The sequence below is a fragment of the Schistocerca serialis genome, chromosome 4 (genome assembly GCF_023864345.2).
Source record: "Schistocerca serialis cubense isolate TAMUIC-IGC-003099 chromosome 4, iqSchSeri2.2, whole genome shotgun sequence".
Taxonomy (NCBI): domain Eukaryota; kingdom Metazoa; phylum Arthropoda; class Insecta; order Orthoptera; family Acrididae; genus Schistocerca; species Schistocerca serialis.
The window spans coordinates 90,592,825-90,620,245 of record NC_064641.1 but is presented as its reverse complement, the minus strand read 5'-3'; the positions used below and the strand labels follow the sequence as shown (position 1 = coordinate 90,620,245).

Sequence of the window (27,421 nt, the reverse complement as noted above, 5' to 3'; positions counted from 1 at the left end):
GAAAGCTTTTGACAATTTTGACTGGAATACTCTCTTTCAAATTCTGAAGGTGGCAGGAGTAAAATACAGGGAGCGAAAAGCTATTTACAATTTGTACAGAAACCAGACGGCAGTTATAAGAGTCGAGGGTCCTGAAAGGGAAGCAGTGGTTGGAAAGGGAGTGAGACAGGGTTGTAGCCTGTCCCCGATGTTGTTCAATCTGTATATTGAGAAAGCAGTAAAGGAAAATAAAGAAAAATTCGGAGTAGGTATTAAAATCCATGGAGAAGAAATAAAAACTTTGAAGTTCGCCGATGACATTGTAATTCTGTCAGAGACAGCAAAGGACTTGGAAGAGCAGTTGAACGGAATGGACAGTGTCTTAAGAGGAGGATATAAGATGAACATCAACAAAAGCAAAAAGAGGATAATGGAATGTAGTCGAATTAAGTCGGGTGACGCTGAAGGAATTAGATTAGGAAATGAGACACTTAAAGTAGTAAAGGAGTTTTGCTATTTGGGGAGTAAAATAACTGATGATGGTCGAAGTAGAGAGGATATAAAATGTAGGTTGGCAATGACAAGGAAGGCGTTTCTGAAGAATAGAAATTTGTTAACATCGAGTATAGATTTAAGTGTGAGGAAGTCGTTTCTGAAAGTATTTGTATGGAGTGTAGCCATGTATGGAAGTGAAACATGGACGACAACTAGTTTGGACAAGAAGAGAATAGAAGCTTTCGAAATGTGGTGCTACAGAAGAATGCTGAAGATTAGATGGGTATATCACATAACTAATGAGGAGCTTCTGAATAGGATTGGGGAGAAGAGGAGTTTGTGGCACAGCTTGACAAGAAGAAGGGACCGGTTGGTAGGACATGGCCTGAGACATCAAGGGATCACAAATTTAGTATTGGAGAGCAGCGTGGAGGGTAAAAATCGTAGAAGGATACCAAGAGATGAATACACTAAGCAGATTCTGAAGAATGTAGGCTGCAGTACGTCCTGGGAGATGAAGAAGCTTGCACAGGATAGATTAGCATGGAGAGCTGCATCAAACCAGTCTCAGGACTGAAGACCACAAGAACTTACGTTTTTATGAACTATGAGCAAACTTGTTGTTAAAGTGTGGGTGTTTCACGGCTCCAGATGAATCCAATGAAGTTGATATAACATAATGAGAAGAACATCGATCTCTTTACTAATAATTACTATGTGATAACGAAGAAAATTATTAATTGCTGAATATGCATCACTCCAGGTGTAAAGTCGCCATCCACCTCTGAGTTATAAAACTCCATATCTATCCATTTCGAACATCTTGCACCATGTCGAACGCTTTTTCCAGGTCGTCACATCCTATGAACATGACTTGGTTTTCCTTCAGTCTTACTTCCGTTATCAACTGCAACGTTACCTTTCCTATGCCAAACTGATCATCATCAAACTCATTTTCAATTTTCTTTTCCATTCTTCAGTATATAATTCTTGTCAGCAATTTGGGTGCATGAATTTTTAAGCAGATTTTGTGTTTATTGTCGCACTTGTCGCCTCTTGCAATCTTCGGAATTGTGTGAAGTCTGATGGTACGTACGTAGTTCAGCTTTGCATTTATTTTTGAGGTATAACGAAAATAAGCTAGGTTATGAATCGCAGGCGAAGTGGGGAGTAGAAAAAACAATACTCTGTGTTAATTTTGTTATATACAAGCAAATCTACGTCTATGTTGTAAATGGATTATAGTAACATTTATTGCGGAATATATGAGGGTGTTATTTTCAAGTACCTTAACAGGGCTACGTATTTGATTATTAAGCATCACATACAATTGTCGTCTGACTAAATCAACGGGTGCGATAACCTGGTACGTTCGTAATTAGGTATGTTGTTGACTGCGATGCTGCACAGAAGCGCAGAATCCCGGACGACTGTCCTTTCTCATGTAGAAGAGAACCAGATTCAGATGACGAGTACTCGAAAAATTGCCCACGCCATGGACTTCTGCAGAGCACACAGACTGATAGTCTCCGCTGTGTCTGTATCGTGAAGCAGGAGATTAGAAAGTTATCTGATCTTCAAAAAATTTTTTATATCCAAACGGCAAATTTTCTGACGTCGTTCGCTTATCAAAACTTTATCAGGTTTGTGCTCCATCTACAACCGCTAGAAGCACCGTGTATCACGTATATGTATATACGATGTGTTCCAAAAAATGTGCATTCTTTTACACCTCACAATTAAAATATCTTTTTTTTCCTTTTTACTGCTGTGATCGCTTGAAAATTTTCTGCAGCCAGGCTGAATATTGAGCGGAAAAAGTTGGTTCTGAAGTACTATTGGAAGGAAAAGAACGTAAGTGAAGTGCTTTAAAGATAGTTCAGGGCGAAGTTTCAGCGAGATGCATAAACGAGTCTCGTAATTATACTCGTCTGCGAGATTGAGGAAGAAGAAACCGGCCAGAATGCCCACAGGTACAATTCCGGAAAACCATGATCATCCACCGGTCCCACAAGAGAAAGAGAAGTCATCGGGAAGTTTCAGCAATGTCCTGAACCAGTGCCTGCCACGGCGTGCTAAACTTCACACGGACCGAGTGTGCGGGCCACCGGCGTGCCAATGCTCAAAAATGGTTTAAATGGCTCTGAGCACTATGGGACTCAACATCTGAGGTCATCAGTCTCCTAGACTTGGAACTAGTTAAACCCAACTAACCTAAGGACATCACACACATCCATGCCCCAACCAGGATTCGAACCTGCGACCATAGCAGCCGTGTGGTTCCGGACTAAAGCGCCTAGAACCGCTCGACCTCAGCGGCCGGCGTGCCAATGCTCCACCTGCATCGTTTTTGTTCGTTCCTTCCCATAATCGGTACGGCGTGATCATTTGCTTTCGTACTGAGGTGCGACATTTTTCGGTTGGCACAACTCTCTTCAGTACGTCAGAATCGTGGCGCCAGCTCCGCGTATCCTTCGCTATTCACGTTCAAATGTCGACTGGATGTTTGTACAAAGAGAGAAGAGGCAGTCTATCGACCTGACGTCACAACCCCTTAAAAGTGAACAGGAGAATTCCAAGATATAGTTGACAATGACACAGCAGAGAACTACATCGACAGATTGGGTTCACTTTTCGGTAGTGCTAAATTTGAAAGGATGCAGCATATTAAGATATTGGTGGTATAGTAGCAAAATTTCTAAAGTCGTATACATTATTCCACTGTTAGTTGCAACTGTTTTGGATGGAACTGAACAAAGACTATCACTGCAAAGCACATTGATCAGCTAGAAAATAATGACCACGGACCTGCTATCGACATAAACCGACCCTGGTGATACCAGCGTCACCCGGTGAGGAATGACGGCTAGTCAGACATACGCGTGGTGTATGTAGTACCAGCGAGCGTGATGTCCATGTGCACATTGGGAAGGCTCGCGACCCACTACCTGAGTATGACGGAGGGCAGATTGTGATGGCCTGGAGCCTCGGCACGGGGATTTAGGGTGTTCAAGGAATGTTGTGTTGAGTGCCTTCAACACGTGGCGAAACCAAGAGGAGACCACGCCCGGACGTCGTGGCGTAAGCGGCCAACCCTCATTACAAATTTCGGACGTCGTAGGCTGAGCAGACTGATAAAACAGGAAGGGTGGTGAACTGTGTCAGGAATAACATCATACTTTAATGCTGGGTGTCTGAATACACAGTGCACCGAACATTCCTAATGATGGGCCTCCGCAGCCGACGAGCCATGCATGTGCCAATGTTAACACCACGACACCGGCAACTATGACCGAATCGGGCATGTGGCCATTGGCACTGAACTTTGGCCCAGCGGCAGGGCGTTGCATTGTCTGATGAATCCCGCTACCTACTTCAAGATGCCGAAGGGAGGGCTCAAACCCGTCATCTTCAGGGGAACAGTTCCTTGACACCTGTACCGCAGGCTGGAGACAAACTGATGGCGACTGCACTATGCCCTGAGGAACACTCACGAGGGCATTCATGGGTACAGTGGAGCTAGAGCAAGGCACCATGACGGCCTAGGAGAATCGTACACAGGTTGCATACCACGTGCACCCGTTCATGACGATCATGTTTCCCGAATGCAGTAGCATTTTTCAACAAGATAATGCGCCAGGCCACATGGCCAGGAATGTGATGGCGTGGCTCGAGGAACACAATGGCGAGTTCCATTCGATATGTAGGTCCACCAACTAGCCAGACCTGAACCCGATTGAACAGATCTGAGATGTGACTGGAGGTGGCGTCAGAGCTCATTGACCCTGTCCTCAGAATTTACAGGAGTCAGGTGACTTGTGTGTGCAGACGTGGTGCCAACTCCCTCCAGCGACCTACCAAGACCTCATTACTTCCATGCCACGAAGCGTCGTTGCTGTAATCCGTTCGGAAAATGGTTCAAATGGCTCTGAGCACTATGGGATTTAACATCTGAGATCATCAGTCCCCTAGAACTTAGAACTACTTAAACCTAACTAACCTAAGGACATCACACACATCCATGCCCGAGGCTGGATTCGAACCTGTGACCGTAGCGGTTGCGCGGTTCCAGACTGAAGCGCCTAGAACCGCTCGGCCACAAAGGCCGAGGGTGGACATACAGGCTATTACTAGCAAGGTGGTTATAATGTTCTGGCTGATCAGTGTACGCTGGTGCAAGGGGCAAGCCTGGAACGAATTTTTCGATTTAAAACTCACTATTGTTGACTTTATGAAGGAAAAAGGAGAGCGGGAATTAAAATTGGAACATTCAGAATAGATTGCAGGTCTTTAATTTTAACTGGACCGAATTGTAAACTGCCCACAGTAAGACATTGCAAGGTGAGGGACAACTTCATTCAGATTTGATGGCGATGCGCTTAAAAAGAAAATCGTGTGATGTGATGGACACATTGTGACAAACACACTCCAGTTCATAAGCTCACTTGTGTTTAAGAACACATTGTGACCATGAAAGAACTGTGAGGAGGTAGTTGCCCAAACGTTTTGAGGACTCCGTCAACATTTCATCTGTTTTCGAACTGTTTTCTAGACCGTTTCCAGTTTCAACTGAAATCGCCCCTGTGCATATGCAGATGTAACAGACTGGAATGTAGGGGAATTCCCGTTTTAATGACGGATTATTTTACATCAGAACTGTCCAGGATATCAGCATTGTTTTCTTCAGGTACAGTAGCCACATCTTCATAATGAATTGGCAAAAGTGCTGCAGTATTTAGATCGAAGTATTTGTGTGAAAGACCTTTTCAGATTATGAAACTAAATAATTCACGATTATGGGGCAAAATCTATGAAACTGACTGGGTCTGTTCACATGCTGACTGGCGGTACCAGATAAAAAATTATGTCTTCAGTAAATAATACTGCAAATTCGTTTTGGTTATGATCTATGTTGTTAATAAATGTGAAATATAAAGTAAATTCGTATGTATTGCAACTGTACCGCCATTTAAATGTGGCGCGATCGCAGTTTTTCCCTCTCCACCGTCCTCACGCTGAAAGAGCGTGGCATGGCGGTGGGGGAAATGGTCAGCAAAGCTGAAAGCCACGGCACTCCTGGCAGTGTTGCCACTGCAAGAACAACGAGCCCAAATCTTGGCAGCCACTGCCGCCCCTGTCCTAGATAGTCTTTGCAGCAAGCGGCGTGTGAGGCAGGTGTTCCAAAACCGAGTGTCCATCTCATTTTGAACCGTGTCCAGTGGAAAAGTTTTATTCCTATATTACTCCACTCTCTGAACGAGGATGATTATGACCGGAAAATCGAATTTTGTGAGTGATATCAAACCGACATGCGCAAAGGACAAACTACCCCATACCAGCTATTGAAGTGATGAGGCCACATTTGAGTTAAATGATTGAATAAATCATCACAATTGTACATGAAGGGCAGCTGAGTATCGTCACCAGACAATGGAGCACGATGTGAAGCAACGAGGAGTTACAGTGTTATCAGAATTCGATTTGAGTGGACCATTGTTTCTTGAGCATATAGAGACTTGTAAAAATTACTTGAACTGACTGCAGGAATACGCCATGCCACGAATCAAAAATGGTTCAAATGGCTGTGTGCACTATGGAACTTAACATCTGAGGTCATCAGTCCCATAGAACTTAGAACTACTTAAACCTAACTAACCTAGGGACATCACACACATCCATGGCCGAGGCAGGATTCGAACCTGCGAGCCTAGCGGTCGCGCAGTTCCAGACTGTAGCCCCTAGAACCGCTCGGCAACTACGGCCGGTGATGCCACGAATCGATGTTTCGGGATGGAGAGTGCTATTTCCAGCATGATGGCGCACCTCCCCACTGCAATCGCGATGTAATGGCCAACCATGATGAAAACATACCAGGCAGATGGATAGAACGAAGAGACAGTACCGAGTACCACCCTCGATTATCAGATTTGATCCCTATGGAATGTTTCTGTAGGAGAATGTGAAGCAGAATGTTTATAGCACAAGAGAGGTACAGTCAGTGAGTTGACAGCAGTCATGGAAAATGAATGTGCCAAAATACCAACTGCACTGATTAGAAACGTCTTGTTATAAGCTGTGTCTTGATCTTAATGGCCAACAATTTGAGCACTTTCTATTAATGACTGGTTTCTGCATTTGCTCACATTACTTTGAATTTTGAAAATTTTCCAAATCGTAAACGTTCTTTTACCTTTAAATTTGCCTGTGTCATGTTATATGTACTTGTGTATTGTGACTTTAACTGGACAGTTATTACGAACCACTTAGTTTGGATTTATTTGCTACTGCACTGTTACTGCGTTTCGTGGACTGGAAAGTGGAGCTACTGAAAAATTACAGATTGTAAAGCATGTCTGACGAGAATTCTTGGTAAGATCGAACAGATGGAATTTTCCGGGGAGAGATGAAATGGGTATTCGAGTAACTGTTCGTTAGATGCGCAGAATTTTGACTGAGGGGATCGTTGAGGGTGGGAGAGGGGGAGGGGGGGGGGACCGAAAAATGTTACTTATCTGCTATATGCAGACTTGAGTGTTCATTTCTGTTCATCGGCTTCGTGACTTCTGTGCACTCAAGCTGATATTCAGATCGCCAATAGTTTAGTCTGATGTGAAGGGCAAAAGAAATTATAGTCATAAGATGTAACTTAGTTTTCGCCTACGTAGTTTGGAAGCTGTAACAGTTCACAATCAGAGTATAACTGACTGTGAATAGTCGTAGATTAGACTGTGAGACTCTAAGCGAGAATTCGCGCTAATCACTAGAGGACAGATATGTCGCATTACGTATGTATGTCTGCTACTGTAACGTTTGACCCCTACTTTTTGAAATGAAGTTGTAGCCTGGAATGTTGGTGTAATTAAGTTTAGAGATCGCTTCCTGTATCATTCTTTACTTCGACGGACACAAACTCTGATCCACAAGGTCATACTAATATAGTGGTTAAAATTTCTTAATCCTTGTCTAGAATGACATGTCTTCTATTCTAATGAGTGGTTCCTACATTTTGAAACGAAGTTGGAGGCAATACTATTGGTTTAAGGAAGTTGAGCAGTTCGGACACTACTGCTTCTATTGCTGTGTACAGCTGCACTCACAAACTCTGATCAACAAGTTCATACCAATATAATGATTTCACACATCTTATTCGTTCTCTGTATCAAATGGTTCAAATGGCTCTGAGCACTATGGGACTTAACTGCTGTGGTCATCAGTCCCCTAGAACTTATAACTACTTAAACGTAACTAACCTAAGGACATCACACACATCCATGCCCGAGGCAGGATTCAAACCTGCGACCGTAGCGGCCACGCGGTTCCAGACTGTAGCGGCTAGAACCGCACGGCCACTCCGGCCGGCTTCTCTGTATCTTGCTGACGTTAGTTAGTTGTACAGTGTGTTCAGTGCTCTTCTAGCGTGTGATACTGATATTTCAAGTAATTAGAATGGAGTAACATTATCGTGAGATACATATGCGCATACTTGAGTTTAAGACTGTTGCAACAGCTGACGTAGTTATCTCGCTTGATATTTGTGTTGAAGTCTCCTTACATCTGCCGTACCTGAAACCGACTAACAAGACCTCCCTTTACAAAGTGATCACACTACAGAATTGGAACAAATTTAGAGACACTGTCCGTTCACAGAATAGGAAAAAATCGCAATATTTCCACAAATTAAACTCTTCTATTCAGCAATAGAAACATCAGAAAATGCTATAGGGGTGTCATGAATAGCATTGCAGTGGAGGCAATCAAATTTATTCACTGTGCAGAACATGAGGTCACACGTTTAGAGCTATATCTCTAACTCAAACTGGAGAAAGATATCGTGTGAACTTTTTTACAATGCAAACATATTACATGTTCTGCAATATCAATGACTCATTTCTGTACCGTTGTGTTGTTATTTCAAGGAAAAAAATTTTGCATCTGCACTTGTAAGTGGAGAAAATCAAAAACAAAATAATAATTTATTTTAAGAATTTTATTTTTTGGGTAATTTTATTACAGGAACTTTGTATGTACAGCAGGTTGGCGGGAGGACATTTCAGCCCAGCAGAGCAGCCTTAGCTTGGAGGTGGGCGGCGGCGGCGAGAGCGCCAGGGGCGGCGTAGGCCAGAGGAGCGGGGGCGGCATAGGCGACATGAGCGGGGGCGGCGTACGCCACAGCGGGGGCGGCGTAAGCGCGGGCAGCGTAGGCGAGGGCGGCGCCGTTGATGACGGCGTCGCGGGCCTGAGTCTGGGCGACGGCGGTCAGGTGGGCGGCCCTGGTGGCGGCGACGGCAGGGGTGTCCAGCAGGTAGCCGTCGGAGCGCACGGCGACGGGGGCGGGGCCGTAGGCGGCGTAGCCGGCGTGCACGGGGGCGGCCACCACAGCGGGGGCGGCGTAGGCAGCGGGGGCGACGACTGCGGCGGGGGCGGCACCCAGGTAGCCGGGCTTAGCCACGGCGACGGCCAGGATGGCGCTCAGGACGATCTGAAGTTCAAGAAGTATCGTAAATTAGTGCTGCCCAGACAAGGTTGTTGTTTTTGTAGTAAAGACTTATGATATTACTTCTACCATAGTACGTACCAGAGTGTTCATGGCTGAGAGAGTTGGTGCTGCTGCTACTGCTGCTGCTGAAATGTGTCTGCTCAGTGGGCCTCGCAGGTTTATATACACAGCCGGGCCAGCACGGGTAATCTGACGTGAAAGTAGAGATCCTCGAACCGCGGCCTTGCTTGAGGTCGTATGTTGGGCGTTGTCTCGAGACCGCCAGATCATTTCGCACGTCTGTCCGCCTAATGAATGTTGCAAAGAGACGAACACCCTTAAGAAACTTCTGCGAGGAGTATTTGAGAAAATGTGTAACACGCAGGAATGTAGGCAGCTTCGTCATATGTACTCTTCCCCACGTTTCTTTTATTTCTTTTTTACTTTAGGCGGTTTAGGACCTATTAGTCCTACACATCTTTCTATAAGTGTGATAAACATTAATTTTGTAGATATAGTGCGTCCCAGGACTAATGGTCAATATTCCAGGATATGGCGATCATTCGAAACAAAGAAGTCTAGTACACATTGTTTAAATAATTACCATAAGGACTACGAGCACTTCTTCATCTTCGATGCCGGCCGGAGAGGCCGAGCGGTTCTAGGCGCTACAGTCTGGAACCGCGCGACCTCTACGGTCGCAGGTTTGAATCCTACCTCGGGCATTGATGTCTGTGATGTCCGTAGGTTAGTTAGGTTTAAGTAGTTCTAAGTTCTAGGGGGCTGATGACCTCAGATGTTAAGTCCCATAGTGCTCAGAGCCATTTGAACAATTTTTCATCTTAGATACTGTGCAACAGATCTATTCCACTGCAAACTCTTTACCTCCCAGATTTTTGGAGGGGGTAGTATTGACCAAATAAAGAAAAACTTGTCCGGTGAACGTGGGTTTTAAAACGCCTATCTGATAAGTTATGAACACTTGTTAAGTAAAGGAGGTGTGTTTCACAGTAGCGCAGACGATTATGTACCCAAAGCTCTTAAGGTATGCAGTTTAAAGCCCATGTTTTCTGGACATACTTTTCCTATTTTTGTCCTTACTGCCACCTCTCTAAATGTGGAAAGTAAATAGCTTGCAGTAGCAGAGATTTGTTTCACTGCATCCAAGAAGTGGGCAAAGCTCTTATAGTCAGTGAATACTAGAATTTTTTGCTTCGAATGATCCTTCCTATCATAACCCCGAATATTCACGATTCCTCCTGGAACACCTTGCATAAATAATAAGGGCGACAAGTGGTGCTTCGGCGCGGTAAATCACACACCCTAAACTTCTGTAGAAACAGAAAGATAAAGAATAAAAGAAAGACATGAAGTAGTCATCAAACACATAAATGGAGTATATTACCATAATTACAGACTATGAACTGGTGCATTTAACTACTCGCCAGGGCGCCAATGGAAACAAATCTTATTGTAATTGGCATGCTAGTACTCATGGTGGAATAGTACAGGAACTGTTCGGAGATAATATGAATTATTTACATCCTGAATTTAAATTTGTCAAGGTAAGCTTGTAACATAACAACACAGTGCGTAGTAAATTATTCGCGTGACCAGTTATGTGACCATAATGTAACTGTGTTGTAATACGTCACATGTACCTTATCTTATTTTATTGACGTTGCCATACAATTAAATATCAAAGAATTATTTCAAACGAATTAATTAATAAAGACTGTTGTATTTATCACATAGTAAACACGGTAGCCTTGTCAGGGAAGTCTACTATTGTAAGTAAGGAATATTGTCGCTGGGTTCGTAAGCACAGAGTCCTGCATAAGTATTCGTCGGAAAGAGTTGCCAGTGTCAAGTAATTAAGTGCAGACGCAATGCGCGAGGATCTGAGGAATAAACTGTAAGATTTTTAATATGTGTCCAGTCATGTCATGTCGTTGCAAATGGGCACACTACACAGTGATCAAGAATAATTGATATTCAGGAAGAGTACTGCGGGCCCAAACTTGTTACATGGAGCGACAATGGAGAAAAGCCTGTTTCCATACATCGTCGACGAATAATGAATTACATCGCACCAGCAGCAACTCATTAAGGTAAGATTCAACCAGTTTCAGCTTTAGATTGTACGAGGCTAGCTACCGCAGTAATTTTTCTTAACTGAATAACGAAGTATTTAGCGCAGCAACTGCTATCGTGTAAATGAACTGTACCTCAACCATTTGTCTAACAAGGTCCTAGCTTATCACCATGATTGATTCCGAGAATACCACTAGTGAATGAATAGAGATCTATTGAAAGTCATGAGATTATTTAATTTTGATAACCAATTTAAAGAAGAGCCATTTATAAAACTGAGAAAGTGAGAATTATCCAAAAGGGTCAATTAACTGCAGTGAACTTTGTTACTTAGTAGTACAGCTAATTAAAGAATAATGGCTAACAGTAAAAGACTGTAAGCATAATTTCAATGAATATTGACAAAATATTACTTCAGAATAATCCGTTTCATGTTTTTTTCCGTACGTTGCTTACACTGCTCCCATTTGCAAATTGCATAACAGTATAGTGTAAAATTACTTATCCTTCTCTAAATGAAACATTATGAACTTTCCAGAAATGACTTACTCTATTAGAAAACAAGTATTTATGAACACTTGCATTTCTAAAGTCAGTAACAGCATTACAATGATCAATGAACAGCTATCTATTAAGCGAAATGTTCTGCAAAAGAAAGATAAGTTTTACGTGCATGTGTTTCGTACGTATTATTCTGCTGGTTTTCTGATTGGCTTTAATTCACGGTGTTAACTGTTTTTGTACGTCCCAGCTCGGGTCAGTGCTTTTGATTCAGCTCTCACCTGATTAAAATTTAATGATTATTCGTAACTACAGTTTATAAACAGTTAATAACCACACAGTAATTGTTACTCACACAGTGAGCTGGTGAACGTTTTTAAGTAATTTGAAATCTAAAACCACAACAGATTCAGTTTATTTATTCCAGATATCACTAACAATTTCTTACTTTTACCTTTTCTGTCAAAACTTATTTCGACCGTTATCGTGCGAAGTAGTCGGGCGATAAAGATTCGGTTACAACTTTATCTGCAAATATCCGGATTTTAATTATCCTTCGGAATAGATGCTTTTCCTAAACAATGAACGCGTCATTAAAAACTCCTAATTAATCGGACGTGTAGGTCCGTTATAATCTAACTTTCTTCGATATATAAGTAGAGGTAAAGGCAGACGATCTGTGGGTCAGTATGTAGGAAGCCATACATCACCATTAGATTGTTGAAAGTTATATGCATCTGCTCAGCAAGAAATATTTGCTGGCGCTTTCTGGTGAAATGGTTGATGTATGTTTCCTGACGGCAGAAGAAGCAAGCCAGCAGCATATCTGCATCATTTCCACATCACGAGTAACATGCTAGCACCCTGTAAAGGAAAAAGAGAGTAGAGCGGAAACTATTCGATAAAGCAACTGTGAAACACCTGCAAGATACACATGATTATCGACTTGCTGACATATAAAAGAAGGATAATAAGTAATGACTTAAAAGACTGGTATGCCGCCAGATTCATAAATCTGAACAGAAGATGTTAATAGCAGGAATTAGTAACACTGTAGTTCCAAATGACAAAACGAATTACATATTAATTTCTTTATAATTAATATTGTAATGTCTTGAAGTTACATAAGACTTTAACGTAATTTGTATGAGTGCGCACAAAATAACTGAGTTTTGCGTCTCTTAGAAGCAGCATCTGTCTCACATTTAGGAACGGCAATAGACATATTTTGACAGTAAATTAGCAGTTTTAGTTTTTATAACATCAGCTGCTTTATGTTCGTAAATTATTTCCCTGTACGTCTTTTCATACATGTGACCAAATGTATGCGCCTATCATCTGGAATCTTAAAAAGACAACGTTAAAGAATCATCTTTCACCGAAATGCACAATTCACGCCTAGTCCCTATATGACTATAGTCTCTCATGATTCTCGTACTTCTTTCCGAATTTATCTTTTGTACTATTTTGAGATCTCATATTGCACTACACACCGTGAAGCTCTTTCTCTCCAGCTTTCATTTTTTTTTTTCATTAATGTGAGGCTTCATGTGGGATGGACATAATCACAAGGAAATCTGACGCTGTAGCGAAGAGTCAAGGACATTGCATTTTCAGGGTATCATATGAATGCTATCAACTAGCAATGTAATCCTAATCATCGATGAAAACGCGTTGTCTCCATATAGTACAAAGCAGTTCACGTACTCGTATTCATAGGAAGTCCATTTGAGTCTGAACTTATTTTCGTTTCTTGCGAAACTTCGTAATTCTTGTCTGTAGTTTCCTGTTGATACAGCGCTGTTTATCGTGTCAGGCGAATTTGTGTAAGTACACACATCATTTTTTTGTATCACACATAAAGGTATCCTATGGCCATCAGTAGCCCTCGATTGTCAGCTTCTACATCTACATCGATACACCGCAAGCCACCTGACGGTGCGTGGCGGAGAGTACTTTGAGTACCTCTATCGGTTTTCCCTTCTATTCCAGTCTCGTATTGTTCGTGGAAAGAAAGATTGTCGGTATGCCTCTGTGTGGGCTCTAATCTCTCTGATTTTATCCTCATGGTCTCTTCGTGAGATGTACGTAGGAGGACGCAATATTCTGCTTGACTCCTCGGTGAAGGTATGTTCTCGAAACTTCAACAAAAGCCCGTACCGAGCTACTGAGCGTCTCCCTTGCAGTCTGCCACTGGAGTTTATCTATCATCTCCGTAACGCTTTCGCGATTACTGAATGATCCTCTAACGAAGCACGCTGCTCTCCGTTGGATCTTCTCTATCTCTTCTGGTACGGATCCCATACTGGTGAGCAATATTCAAGCAGTGGGCGAACAAGTGTAGTGTAACCCACTTCCTTTGTTTTCGGATTGCATTTCCTTAGGATTCTTCCAATAAATCTCAGTCTGGCATCTGCTTCACAGAAGATCAACTTTATATGATCATTCCATTTTAAATAATTCCTAATGCCTACTCCCAGATAATTTATGGAATTAACTGCTTCCAGTTGCTGACCTGCTATATTGTAGCTAAATGATAAAGGATCTTTCTTTCTGTGTATTCGCAACACGTTACACTTGTCTACATAGAGATTCAATTGTCATTCCCTGCACCTTGCGTCAATTCGTTGCAGATCCTCCTGCATTTCAGTACAACTTTCCATTGTTACAACCTCTCGATATACTACAGTATCATCCGCAAAAAGCCTCAGTGAACTTCCAATGCTATCCACAAGGTCATTTACGTATATTGTCAATAGCAACGTTCCTACGACACTCCCCTGCGGCACACCTGAAATCACTCTTACTTCGGAATTCTCTCCATTGAGAATGACATGCTGCTTTCTGTTATCTAGGAACTCTTCAATCCAATCACACGATTGGTCTGATTAGTCCATATGGTCTTACTTTGTTCGTTAAACGACAGTGGGAACTATCAAACGCCTTGCAGATGTCAAGAGACACGGCATCTACCTGGGCTCCCGTGTCTATGGCCCTCTGAGTCTCATGAACGAATAGCGCGAGTTGGGTTTCACACGATCGTCTTTTTCGAAACCCATGCTGATTCCTACAGAGTGGATTTCTAGTCTCCAGAAAAAGTCATTATACTCGAACATAATACGTGTTCCAAAATTCTACAGCTGATCGACGTTATACAGGTCTATTGTTCTGCACTTCTGTTCGACGTCCCTCCTTGAAAACTAGGGTGGCCTATGCCCTTTTCCAATCTTTTGGAGCGCTACGCTCTTCTAGACGCTGGTGATGCGTCCGTTGGAAGAGGACTTTTTGCTCGGTAGCCCACTTGATACTATTTGGAGTTGCCCAGCCGGCCTGTGTGACCGAGCGGTTCTAGGCGCTTCAGTCCGGAACCGCGCTGCTGCTACGGTCGCAGGTTGGTATCCTGCCTCGGGCATGGATGTGTGTGGTGTCCTTAGGTTAGGTAGGTTTAAATAGTTCTAAGTCTAGGGGACTGATGACCTCAGATGTTAAGTACCGTAGTGCTTAGAGCCATTTGAACCATTTTTTTGGAGTAGCCCAGCCGGTACATTCATTGGGTTTCAACATTTCTCCATTCTTCCCCAATGTTATTTGCAACATGGCTAGACATTAAACTCTACACTTAATCATCGCACTCACTTACAGTGGGAAGACATATTCGAGATACAACGTCAACCCTTCACGAAGGATGTGAGCCGGCCAGACTGAATGTGGGTTTCAGGCAATTTCCCACATCCCACTAGCTGAAAATCGAGCCGGTTCCTCTGTTACGAGTCAGATAAACTCTACACAAAGGTATAAGGTACGTCCTCACACTACCGCACTGAATTCACTCTATATGCACACAGAATGGGTACACTGCTTCCTTCCTGAGTGGTGAATAGGAGACTGACGACCTTAGCGGTTGCGTCTCCTTAAACACTCAGCCAGCATCAGCAAAAATTATTCCAGCTCGTCTCACAGACTGGCCTGAAACGTTAGACCTTTCTTGATAACCACAGAGCCAATCCTACGGCGTGTCAGTGGAAGTCTGAGCACACTTTTTCGAAAGACCTGTCGCGTATCAGCACGGAACTGACTACTAGGAGAGGGAGCTCACGTATCATTTATGTTAGTTGCGAATCGATACCAGTATATATAAAACAGTTGAATGTCGATATGTACACATGTTACGTAGCGCCGTGGTTTGTTCTGGCTGGTGTTCAGTTAGGCAAAAATATCGATCATCTAATAAAATGTACATACACAGCTGCAGTGACGTCTTACACGCAATTCATTTCCAAATGGATTAGTACTGTCTACATTTCAAAGCCTTCCCACTGTGTTTCAAAGAATCTTTTTTAATATTTACATACAGGTTTCTGAAGAAGAGAAGTCTGTTAACATCGAGTATAGATTTAAGTGTCAGGAAATCTTTTCCGAAAGTATTTGTATGGGGTGTAGCCATATATGGTTGTGAAACATGGACGATAAATAGTTTAGACAAGAAGAGAATAGAAGCTTTCAAAATGTGGTGCTACAGAAGAATGCTGAGGATCAGATGGGTTGTTGTTGTTGTGGTCTTCAGTCCTGAGACTAGTTTGATGCAGCTCTCCATGCTAATCTATCCTGTGCAAGCTTCTTCATCTCCTAGTACCTACTGCAACCTACATCCTTCTGAATCTGCTTAGTGTATTCATCTCTTGGTCTCCCTCTACGATTTTTACCCTCCACGCTGCCCTCCAATGCTAAATTTGTGATCCCTTGATGCCTCAAAACATGTCATACCAACCGATCCCTTCTTCAAGTCAAGTTGTGCCACAAACTTCTCTTCTCCCCAATCCTATTCAGTACCTCCTCATTAGTTACGTGATCTACCCACCTTATCTTCAGCATTCTTCTGTAGCACCACATTTCGAAAGCTTCTATTCTCTTCTTGTCCAAACTAGTTATCGTCCATGTTTCACTTCCATACATGGCTACACTCCATACAAATACTTTCAGAAACGACTTCCTCACACTTAAATCTATACTAGATGTTAACAAATTTCTCTTCTTGAGAAACGCTTTCCTTGCCATTGCCAGTCTACATTTTATATCCTCTCTACTTTGACCATCATCAGTTATTTTGCTCCCCAAATAGCAAAACTCCTTTACTACTTTCAGTGTCTCATTTCCTAATCTAATTCCCTCAGCATCACCCGACTTAATTTGACTACATTCCATTATCCTCGTTTTGCTTTTGTTGATGTTCATCTTATATCCTCCTTTCAAGACACTGTCCATTCCGTTCAACTGCTCTTCCAAGTCCTTTGCTGTCTCTGACAGAATTACAATGTCATCGGCGAACCTCAAAGTTATTATTTCTTCTCCATGAATTTTAATACCTACTCCGAATTTTTCTTTTGTTTCCTTTACTGCTTGCTCAATATGCAGATTGAATAACATCGGGGAGAGGCTACTACCGTGTCTCACTCCTTTCCCAACCACTGCTTCCCTTTCATGCCCCTCGACTCTTATAACTGCCATCTGGTTTCTGTACAAATCGTAAGTAGCCTTTCGCTCCCTGTATTTTACCCCTGCCACCTTCAGAATTTGAAAGAGAATATTCCAGTTAACATTGTCAAAAGCTTTCTCTAAGTCTACAAATGCTAGAAACGTAGGTTTGCCTTTTCTTAATCTTTCTTCTAAGATAAGTCGTAAGGTCAGTATTGCCTCACGTGTTCCAACATTTCTACGGAATCCAAACTGATCTTCCCCGAGGTCGGCTTCTACCAGTTTTTCCATTCGTCTGTAAAGAATTCGAGTTAGTATTTTGCAGCTGTGACTTGTTAAACTGATAATTCGGTAATTTTCACATCTGTCAACACCTGCTTTCTTTGGGATTGGAATTATTATATTCTTCTTGAAGTCTGAGGGTATTTCGCCTGTCTCATACATCGTGCTCACGAGATGGTAGAGTTTTGTCAGGACTGGCTCTCCCGAGGCCATCAGTAGTTCTAATGGAATGTTGTCTACTCCGGGGGCCTTGTTTCGACTCAGGTCTCTCAGTGCTTTGTCAAACTCTTCACGCAGTATCTTATCTCCCATTTCGTCTTCAAATATATCCTCTTCCATTTCCTTAAAATTGTCCTCAAGTACATCGCCCTTGTATAAACCCTCTATATACTCCTTCCACCTTTCTGCCTTCCCTTCTTTGCTTAGAACTGGGTTGCCGTCTGAGCTCTTGATATTCATACATGTGGTTCTCTTCTCTCCAAAGGTCTCTTTAATTTTCCTGTAGACAGTATCTATCTTACCCCTAGTGAGACAAGCCTCTACATCCTTACATTTGTCCTCTAGCCATCCCTGTTTAGCCATTTTGCACTTCCTGTCGATCTCATTTTTGAGACGTTTGTATTCCTTTTTGCCTGCTTCATTTTTATATTTTCTCCTTTCATCAATTAAATTCAATATTTCTTCTGTTACCCAAGGATTTCTATTAGCCCTCGTCTTTTTACCTACTTGATCCTCTGCTGCCTTCACTACTTCATCCCTCAGAGTTACCCATTCTTCTTATACTGTATTTCTTTCCCCCATTCCTGTCAATTGTTCCCTTATGCTCTCCCTGAAACTCTCTACAACCTCTGGTTCTTTCAGTTTATCCAGGTCCCATCTCCTTAAATTCCCACCTTTTTGCAGTTTCTTCAGTTTCAATCTGCAGTTCATAACCAATAGATTGTGGTCAGAATCCACATCTGCCCCTGGAAATGTCTTACAATTTAAAACCTGGTTCCTAAATCTCTGTCTTACCATTATTTAATCTATCTGATACCTTTTAGTATCTCCAGGATTCTTCCAGGTATACAACCTTCTTTTATGATTCTTGAACCAAGTGTTAGCTATGATTAAGTTATGCTCTGTGCAAAATTCTAGCAGGCGGCTTCCTCTTTCATTCCTTCCCCCCAATCCATATTCACCTACTATGTTTCCTTCTCTCCCTTTTCCTACTGACGAATTCCAGTCACCCATGACTATTAAATTTTCGTCTCCCTTCACTACCTGAATAATTTCTTTTATCTCGTCATACATTTCATCTATTTCTTCATCATCTGCAGAGCTAGTTGGCATATAAACTTGTACTACTGTAGTAGGCATGGGCTTTGTGTCTATCTTGGCCACAAAAATGCGTTCACTATACTGTTTGTAGTAGCTAACCCGCACTCCTATTTTTTTATTCATTATTAAACCTACTCCTGCGTTACCCCTATTTGATTTTGTATTTATAACCCTGTAATCACCTGACCAAAAGTCTTGTTCCTCCTGCCACCGAACTTCACTAATTCCCACTATATCTAACTTTAACCTATCCATTTCCCTTTTTAAATTTTCTAACCTACCTGCCCGATTAAGGGATCTGACATTCCACGCTCCGATCCGTAGAACGCCAGTTTTCTTTCTCCTGATAACGACGTCCTCCTGAGTAGTCCCCGCCCGGAGATCCGAATGGGGGACTATTTTACCTCCGGAATATTTTACCCAAGAGGACGCCATCATCATTTAATCATACAGTAGAGCTGCATGTCCTCGTGAAAAATTACGGCTGTAGTTTCCCCTTGCTTTCAGCCGTTCGCAGTACCAGCACAGCGAAGCCGTTTTGGTTAATGTTACAAGGCCAGATCAGGCAATCATCCAGACTGTTGCCCCTGCAACTACTGAAAAGGCTGATGCCCCTCTTCAGGAACCACATGTTTGTCTGGCCTCTCAACAGATACCCCTCCGTTGTGGTTGCACCTACGGTACGGCTATCTGTATCGCTGAGGCACGCAAGCCTCCCCACCAACGGCAAGGTCCATGGTTCATGGGGGTAGATCAGGTAAATAATGAGGAGGTAGTGAATAGAATTGGGGAGGCGAGGAATTTGTGGCACAATTTGACTAGGTAGATAGGACATGTTCTGAGGCATCAAGGGATCACCAATTTAGTATTCGATAACAGCGTGGAGGATAAAAATCGAAGAGGGAGACCAAGAAATGAATACACTAAGCAGATTCAGAAGGATGTACGTTGCAGTAGGTACTTGGAGATGAAGAAACTTGCACAGGCTAGAGTAACACGGAGAGCTGCATGAAGCCAGTCTCTGGACTGAAGACGACAGTAACAACACATACGTGTGTACACACCACACATCATAATACAATGGCAATGTTAATTGATGTTAATGTTAATTGATCTGTATCACTTCATACAACAACAGTGTAAGTGCACATGACTAATTGAAAGACCTGCAGCTAGAATTGTAAGAGGTCCATACTGAGCATATGAAGATGTAACAGATATACTCGGGGAAATAATGTGAGAACTCTTGGATACAAGGCGACGTACTTACGGGGAAACGCTTATATAAAGAGGCAAAGAACCGGTTTTCCATCATCATATATCATATACAGAGGAATACAGAATCTTTTCTTTCGTTTAGTAAGCACACGGAATTTTTAGTACGCGCTGACACTGTACAATGGCCTCCAGACTATGTACATAACTGTAGACGTAAGTTTGCAATATCAAAGAAAAAAATTGAAAATTTAATTGGTATTAAACATCTTAACGACCAATTGATAACTATTGAATGTAATCAATTACTGTAAAACTAAGATGTACTTCATTCGTATTACGCGTTTGTGATACGAAAACATATTATTGAAACATATCCGGATATTAAACACTATAGGGAGTTAATTATATCGCAACAGACCTATACCTTGTACTTACTGTTCAGATTAGCTGTGTGTCCCAGTAACTATGAGTCTCATCCATAACGTTTTGTCTGGATCTCAACTCAATGTCTTCGGCGCTCGTCGATCTTCCATGCAGCAAACCTCAAATTATATACCGATAAATACACTTTCCATTCGACAGATCCGTAGTAAGGGTATCCTCAAAGACATCATATCAACAAAAATATGTAATAGATTTCTGCAAAAGGAGAGATAGGCTACTGTCCGTAGCATGGATCCAAAGCGAAATGATGAAGGTCGTACGGAATAAATCGGCAGGGGAAGTCAGAGACTCCAGGGAAAAAATAAGGGTAACTAGAAATAGTCCTTAAGCATGATTAATAAGTCGAAAATTTGATATACATTTTCACTGAAATTTTAGCACCAGACGTCTCACAAAATGTGTGAAATAGTATGGAATGAAGTGCATGGTTCTTAGGCTACCACCACGAAACAGTTTACATCAATTACTTCCACCTATCGCATTAACACGCAGAAGACGCACCGAAATATTGAACACAAAACATTGTAGGTGGGAAGAGTTTAGGAAACGTGAACTGCAAGGTAAAACGGTGTTTGCAGCTACAGTAGAAGCACCTTCGTGGTTAAGTCGGAGACAGTGAGACTAGGTGCATCTCCTCCTTGACAGAAATGGAACGCCGATAGCCGCTGCTTGAGTTCACGATTAATAAAGTAACGCACTGTAAATAGAAAAGTAGAGATAAAAAATTTTTCTGCGCTCTTCATGAAGCTTCACTCAAAACTACTTTCTACGGTGGTAGCGTTCCATTCGAAAGAAGGAAGTAAGGAAAGCTCAAATGGTTCAAATGGCTCTGAGCACTATGGGACTTAGCTTCTAATGTCATCAGTCCCCTAGAACTTAGAAGTACTTAAACGTAACTAACCTAAGGACATCACACACATCCATGCCCGAGGCAGGATTCGAACCTGCGACCGTAGCGGCCACGCGGTTCCAGACTGTAGCGCCTTTAACCGCTTGGCCACACCGGCCGGCTAAGGAAAGCTAGGGTTTAATGTCCAGTTCATCAGAGACGGAGCACAAGCTCGAATTTTTTCCAAGGGTTGGGAAGGAAAACCGCCGAACTCTTTCAAACCAACCATGCCGAAACTCGCCTGGAGCGATTTAGGGAAATCTCTGGCAACCTCAATCTGGATGGTCGGACGCGGATTTGAACCGTCGCCCTCCGGAATCAGAGTCCAGTGTGCTAACCACTTCTCCACCTTGCTTGGTTCCTTACATTAGAGATCCTTGATTTTGATTCGGTTTTTACTGTGAGCTGCCACCGGAATTGAAAGCAGTCGGTTCGAATCAGCTGCCATAAGAAATTTTCATAGCCAGTGACTGGCCGTGATGTGAAGGAGAGGTGGTGAAATTTCAGACTACCAGACTTTGCACAGATGGTCTGCATTAAATTACAAAACAATGCGGCAGTATCTCATCATATGAGGATATCTGATATTGTTGTTGTTGATGGTTCACCCGGATGTGGACGTTAATACAGGTAGTCCAATGGATGCCAAGAGTGCGCTCGGAGCCAACAGCAGGTTCCACCTTCTCCCTTCTTCTTTCTCACAGTTTGATACAATCCAAGCGTTACAGCACTCTATATGCACGCCCATTACGGTCACCTCCACTCAACAGATATGCCTCTTTCACAGACCGTGCCGAAAGACGGCAATGTACGAGAAGTAAGGTAACCCTTTCCTATTCGGCTTTTGAAAAGACCATCGGAGTCTATCAGGCAACAATGCCAACCATTCTTTTTCAGTTGTGTGCATGCTGTCCAATATTACTAAGCATTAAAGCACATCGTATATTAAAGCATGGTCTATCGCTTCTCATGTAACACAACGCCATCAAAAAATGTGGCAGGCAGTCGCTGTTCCCTTTTTTTTTTTTTTTTTTTTTTGGTTAGTCTTTGGAACAGGGAGGATGATGCCATCAAAAGTTCAACAGTGGCAGTCGCCATTCCAGTTTTTTTTTTTAGGTCACTGAAACAGGAGCATGTGCCATATTGCGATTACGAAAATCAAATTACATGTTTCTGGGTTAAGTTCCTCCGAACTGCAAGCTAGATATCCCAACAGCTGACCAAAACATTTTTCCTTGCAAACTTTCATGTGTTGCTTTCATAGAATAAGGCACGTGTGATAAGCCTTAACTAACATTGTCACTTGTTTATGTCAGTGCCAACAGCCGTAAGAAATCTGTTGCTACATGTAGTTGTATAATTCAAGTACGAGAACAATTTTGTGCCATTCGCACTTGGACCTACATCTGTTTTGGTAATGGAATCGTGCAGAAAAATTATGTTTCGTGGTACGTTCCTTGCTATGCATAAAGTTCAGGTCTGCCTCACGAATACGATGAAGTTTCTGAAGTGTCAGCATAGATTTGTACGGTTCGCAGTATCGGTGAAAACCTATCTCACAAACCGTTCATTCATATCACCACTAGAAATTTTGAATCAGGGACATTTCCTCTTCTTTGACCTCTCTGGAAAATCGATTCGACAATCGCTCACCAATGGGCGGTGTTCAATAGACATATCATACAAGTTTGGAAGGTAGGAGACGAGATACTGGCAGAAGTAAAGCTGTGAGTACCGGGCGTGAGTCGTGCTTCGGTAGCTCAGATGGTAGAGCACTTGCCCGCGAAAGGCAAAGGTCCCGAGTTCGAGTCTCGGTCGGGCACACAGTTTTAATCTGCCAGGAAGTTTCATCATACACACAGACCGTAAAATCGCAACTTGCGACCTCATCAACCACAGTACCTGCAACCACCAGCGGCGCACTTATACAGGATGAGCCACAAACTATTGCCACCAAGAATAAATCAGAAAGTATGATAGGAGCTGAAAAGTTTGTGGGACAAAAGTTGCGTGGGACAACGGCTTTTGTCCTTATTTTCTGATAGCGGCTGATGTGTAACAGTACGGTCTTTGAAGGTCAACGAAGGTCAAAACGGTGGCATGAACTTCCATTTACAGAAGGTGTTCCATTGGTATCAATGCAGTGTTGCAATCTTCTCATCATGGGTTGAGTGGTATACCTTATCACACCGGCACTTACCGAAACACATACTCTGACAATTCTCTTTCGCAAATCTTCACATGTAGTTAGAACGCATTTATAAACAATGTCTTTTACGAATCCCCACAAGAAAAAATCCAGAGGCGTCAAGTGTCCAATCCAACGATCTGGAAACTGTCTCTGCAACTCATTTCTAACCATCAGCGAAAAATGTGCCGGGCACCCGTCGTGTTGACACGACATTCTGTCCCTTGTCCCTAAAAGTATTTCTTCCAGTAACAGACCTAACGTTACTTGCAGGAATGTGGTGTACTTCCTACCATTAAGATTTCCGTCGATTAAATACGGGCCTATATTTCTGTCCTCCAGAATCGCACACCATACATTCAAATGGTTCAAATGGCTCTGAGCACTATGGGACTTAACATGTGAGGTCATCAGTGCCGTAGAACTTAGAACTACTTAAACCTAGCTAATCTAAGGACAGTCATCCATGCCCGAGGCAGAATTCGAACCTGCGACCGCAGCGATCGCGCGGTTCCAGACAGAGGCGCCCAGAACCACTCGGCCACAACGGCGGGTACCATACGTTCAACCACCATGATTTTGGTGTGCAACTTGCCACAGCCAACATGAATTTTCATTTGCCCAAAAATGCATGTTACGCAAATTAACATTTCCATGGTTCGTGGATGTAGCCTCGTCAGTGAATAAAATCAAATTAATAAATGTGCCATACCTCTGAGCCCATCGGTAGAATTCAATGCGACGCATACAGTCCGCACTTGTTATTTCTTGGTGAAGACTCATATGGTAAGGACGATATTTATGGCGATGCAGAACACGAACAACAGTACTGTTGCTCATGTCAGATACCCTTGCGATTTGACGCGAAATAACACAAGGATCTCGAACCATAGTTGCCAAAGTACTAATTTACGTTTCCTCGTTAGTAACTTTCCTTTGCCAGATATGCTTGCGATGCGTTAAAGATGCAGTTGTTCTCAATTCATCATACACGAATATAAATGTACGACGCGAACAGTGAGTACGTTGAGGATATCTTTCAGCGTATAATCTCTAGCTCTCACTGAATTTCGTTGGTGTTCTCCGCAAATGAGAATCATATCGACTTGTTCTTCGAAGAAAAACATCGTTGACATTCGCTTGATTCGACTAATCTTACCGTTCCTATTAGTGTCGTATTGCGAAACCGTCGAATGGTGTTTACATGTCAATGACACGTTAGATGGATACGCCGTATTCGGCGAATATTTACTATTTGCACGATATACGAGAGAGAATGGTCAGAGCATTTGCTTCCCATAAGTGCCGATGTGATAAGGAATACCACTCAATCCATGATAAGAAGACTGCAGCACTTTATTCATACCAATGGTGATCACTTCGAACACCTTCTGTAAATGGACGTTCATGCCACCTTTGTGACCTTCGTTGACCTTCAAAGACCTTACTGTTACACATCATTGGATTTGTCTCAATAGCGCCTATTAGAAAATAAGTACAAAACTGTAGCATCCCACTTAAAAAGACAAAGTTGACCATCGTATCTCTGACGCGACACCACCTAGTAACAAAGAACCAACGTTATATTATGGCCTCCGTTGTCCCATGCAACTTTTGTCCCACAAACTTTTCACCTCCTATCATACTTTCCGAGTTATTCTAGGTGGCAACAGTTACTCACCCTGTATTTGTCTAATAATACAGGGTCTTTTGAAAGGATACAACCAATTTCACGAGACTATATCTTCTGCACGGATGAAAACAGGAAACTGGAGCAAATGGTACAGAAGCTTAAAGCTAATTTACGAGTAAGTTAACTGGCTGGCTCAAATGGCTCTGAGCACTATGCGACTTAAATTCTTAGGTCATCAGTCGCCTAGAACCTAGAACTAATTAAACCTAACTAACCTAAGGACATCACACACATCCATGCCCGAGGCAGGATTCGAACCTGCGACCGTATCGGTCGCTCGGCTCCAGACTGTAGCGCCTAGAACCATACGGCGAATAAGTTAACTGTTCGTGTGATTGCCGGAAAGGGTCTCTATGGTGTGGTCACCTCGCTCAGTACTTCTTGATCGAGACATCAATAGCACAGTAACAAAAGGCATTCTCTGCTTCAACAGGTGCAACTAAGTTACAGCTGTGTGGTGTGATTTTATTCGAGAATACACCACTGTTCCTCATACAGCTCAAAGTATTCCGCGATGGTATCAGCAGTGCCGATGTTGTTGCTTATCTAGGGGAAAATCCAGAGGTCGTGCTCTGTGCTCGTTCAAGACGTAGAGCACATTCTCTAGAATTACGTAGTGTCTGTCCGGCGTCTTTTATGGTGAAGTTTGTGTTTCAAATCATAATGGATTCAACTGCTGCACTCCGTTCACAAAGATGATAAGCAGCAACGCGTACAATTTTGCCAACTTTTTCGAGTCGTGGAGATGGAGGATAAAAGCTGCTTTTCAAGTTTAGCTGGCAGTTCATAGGCTATGTTCCACAAAAGTGGAAAACGTAAGCACGTGGAGAACACAGTAGCCACATACAACAGCCGAACCCGAGAAGCTTGTCGTGCTGTGTGTCGTTTACCGAGTAAAGGCTTACAACCCGTTTCTCTCTGAGGAAATGACGATTACATAAAAGAAAAACCTGGATGTACTGAAGAGCTGGCTTTCTCAAAAGTAGCTAGAATATGCCGAAAACTTTTATTTTTGAATAGGACGAAATGACACTGTACTATGACGTGCATATAAGAGTGTTTCTTGACAATGAGCGACCCCAAAGATGGGTGTGTCGTAAAGGACGTGTGGATTGCGAATTGTATCAATACTCTCGAACGTCGTCTGTTCTTACTGTACGCTTTTGTGTGCATGTGAATGGAGCATTGTGAAAGACTCTATCGGTTTGCCACCTCTTCCTAGAACTTTTGTTAACTAAATAGGAACAGCAGTGAATGGCGGTAAGCCTCTGTATTGGCTCTAACTTCCCGGATTTCCTTGTCGTGGTCATTCGCGAGAATTCAAAAATGGCTCTAACCACTATGGGACTTAACATCTGAGGTCATCAGTCCCCTACACTTAAAACCACGTAAACCTAAATAACCTAAGGACAGCACACACATCCATGTCCGAGGCAGGATTCGAACCTGCGACCGTAGCAGTCACGTGGTTCCGGACTGAAGCGCCTAGACCCGCTCGGCCACAGCGGCTGGATTGCGCGAAGTATTTGGTAGGAAGTAATATGTGATCCGACTCTTCTCAGAAAGATTTCTCGAAATTTCAGCAGTAAACCTCCTGGTAATGCATGACGCCTCTCTTGTACCGTCTGTACTCGAGTTCGTTGAGCATCTACTGTGGGGTGAGAATGGTGTATCTCCAGACATGTTCGTAAGAGTGTTGGGTGATTTAGATGTTTGTGTATTTCCCGTGTGTCCACTGGATCGCCCATTGATTTGAAAAGTTCAGGGAAAACTTTGACGCTAAACATATTTGTAAAAAGTAGCGTAAGGTTGCACGGAAAAGGTGTAGCATTGTCCAATCCGGTGGATCTATAAAGATAAAAATATAAATAAATAAAAACATTTTATCCCTATCGGACAGCTAAAATTTCATGTATGGTATACGAGGTGATTCTTATTAATGTTCAAAAACCCCCGAAGTAACTCAGGGGGCAGTGCTTTAGATAGCTTTGCTAGGATATTTTCGTTTCTATCATCTTTTGTAAATGTGTTCTGTTGTAAATGTGGATACTACAAAACTTTTGTGCTCGTTGTAACCAAGAAAAAGCTGTTTTTATTTTGTATTTCTTTCCATTTGTCCCTGTTTCTTTTGTTTACAGGGTTCATTTAGTAAAGGAAAATTATGTCATTACGTCGTCGCGGCACATTTCGGCATGTACGCTAGATTTTTTTGTACTGTACTTTGCAATAAATCTGTTGTGACTGCAAGAGCCGGCCGGGGTGGCCGAGCGGTTCTAGGCACTACAGTCCGGAACCGCGCGACCGCTACCGTCGCAGGTTGGAATCCTGCCTCGGGCATGAATGTGTGTGATGTCCTTAGGTTAGTTCGGT

The 27,421-nt window shown here is 42.6% G+C and overlaps 2 protein-coding genes across 23 annotated transcripts in view; one reads left to right on the top strand and one right to left on the bottom strand.

Annotated features, from left to right (window-relative positions):
- LOC126473804 (cuticle protein 16.5-like) overlaps nucleotides 1-27,421 on the bottom strand; it is a 275,913-nt gene that overhangs the window by 130,591 nt on the left and 117,901 nt on the right. For 3 of the 22 annotated variants that reach the window (XM_050101092.1, XM_050101091.1, XM_050101090.1), the window contains exon 3: nucleotides 8,447-8,776. The exons of 17 other annotated variants lie outside the window; for them this stretch is intronic. In XM_050101092.1, coding sequence (XP_049957049.1) covers nucleotides 8,525-8,776 — 252 coding nt within the window. In that variant the 3' untranslated portion in view covers nucleotides 8,447-8,524. Of the gene's footprint in view, nucleotides 1-8,446; nucleotides 8,954-9,049; nucleotides 9,111-27,421 lie in introns of those variants that run through there. 2 more of the 22 variants (XM_050101098.1, XM_050101097.1) reach the window with 2 other exon arrangements.
- The window catches only part of LOC126473803 (cuticle protein 16.5-like), an 80,126-nt gene that overhangs the window by 4,569 nt on the left and 48,136 nt on the right, over nucleotides 1-27,421 (top strand). The gene's annotated exons all lie outside the window — the stretch shown is intronic.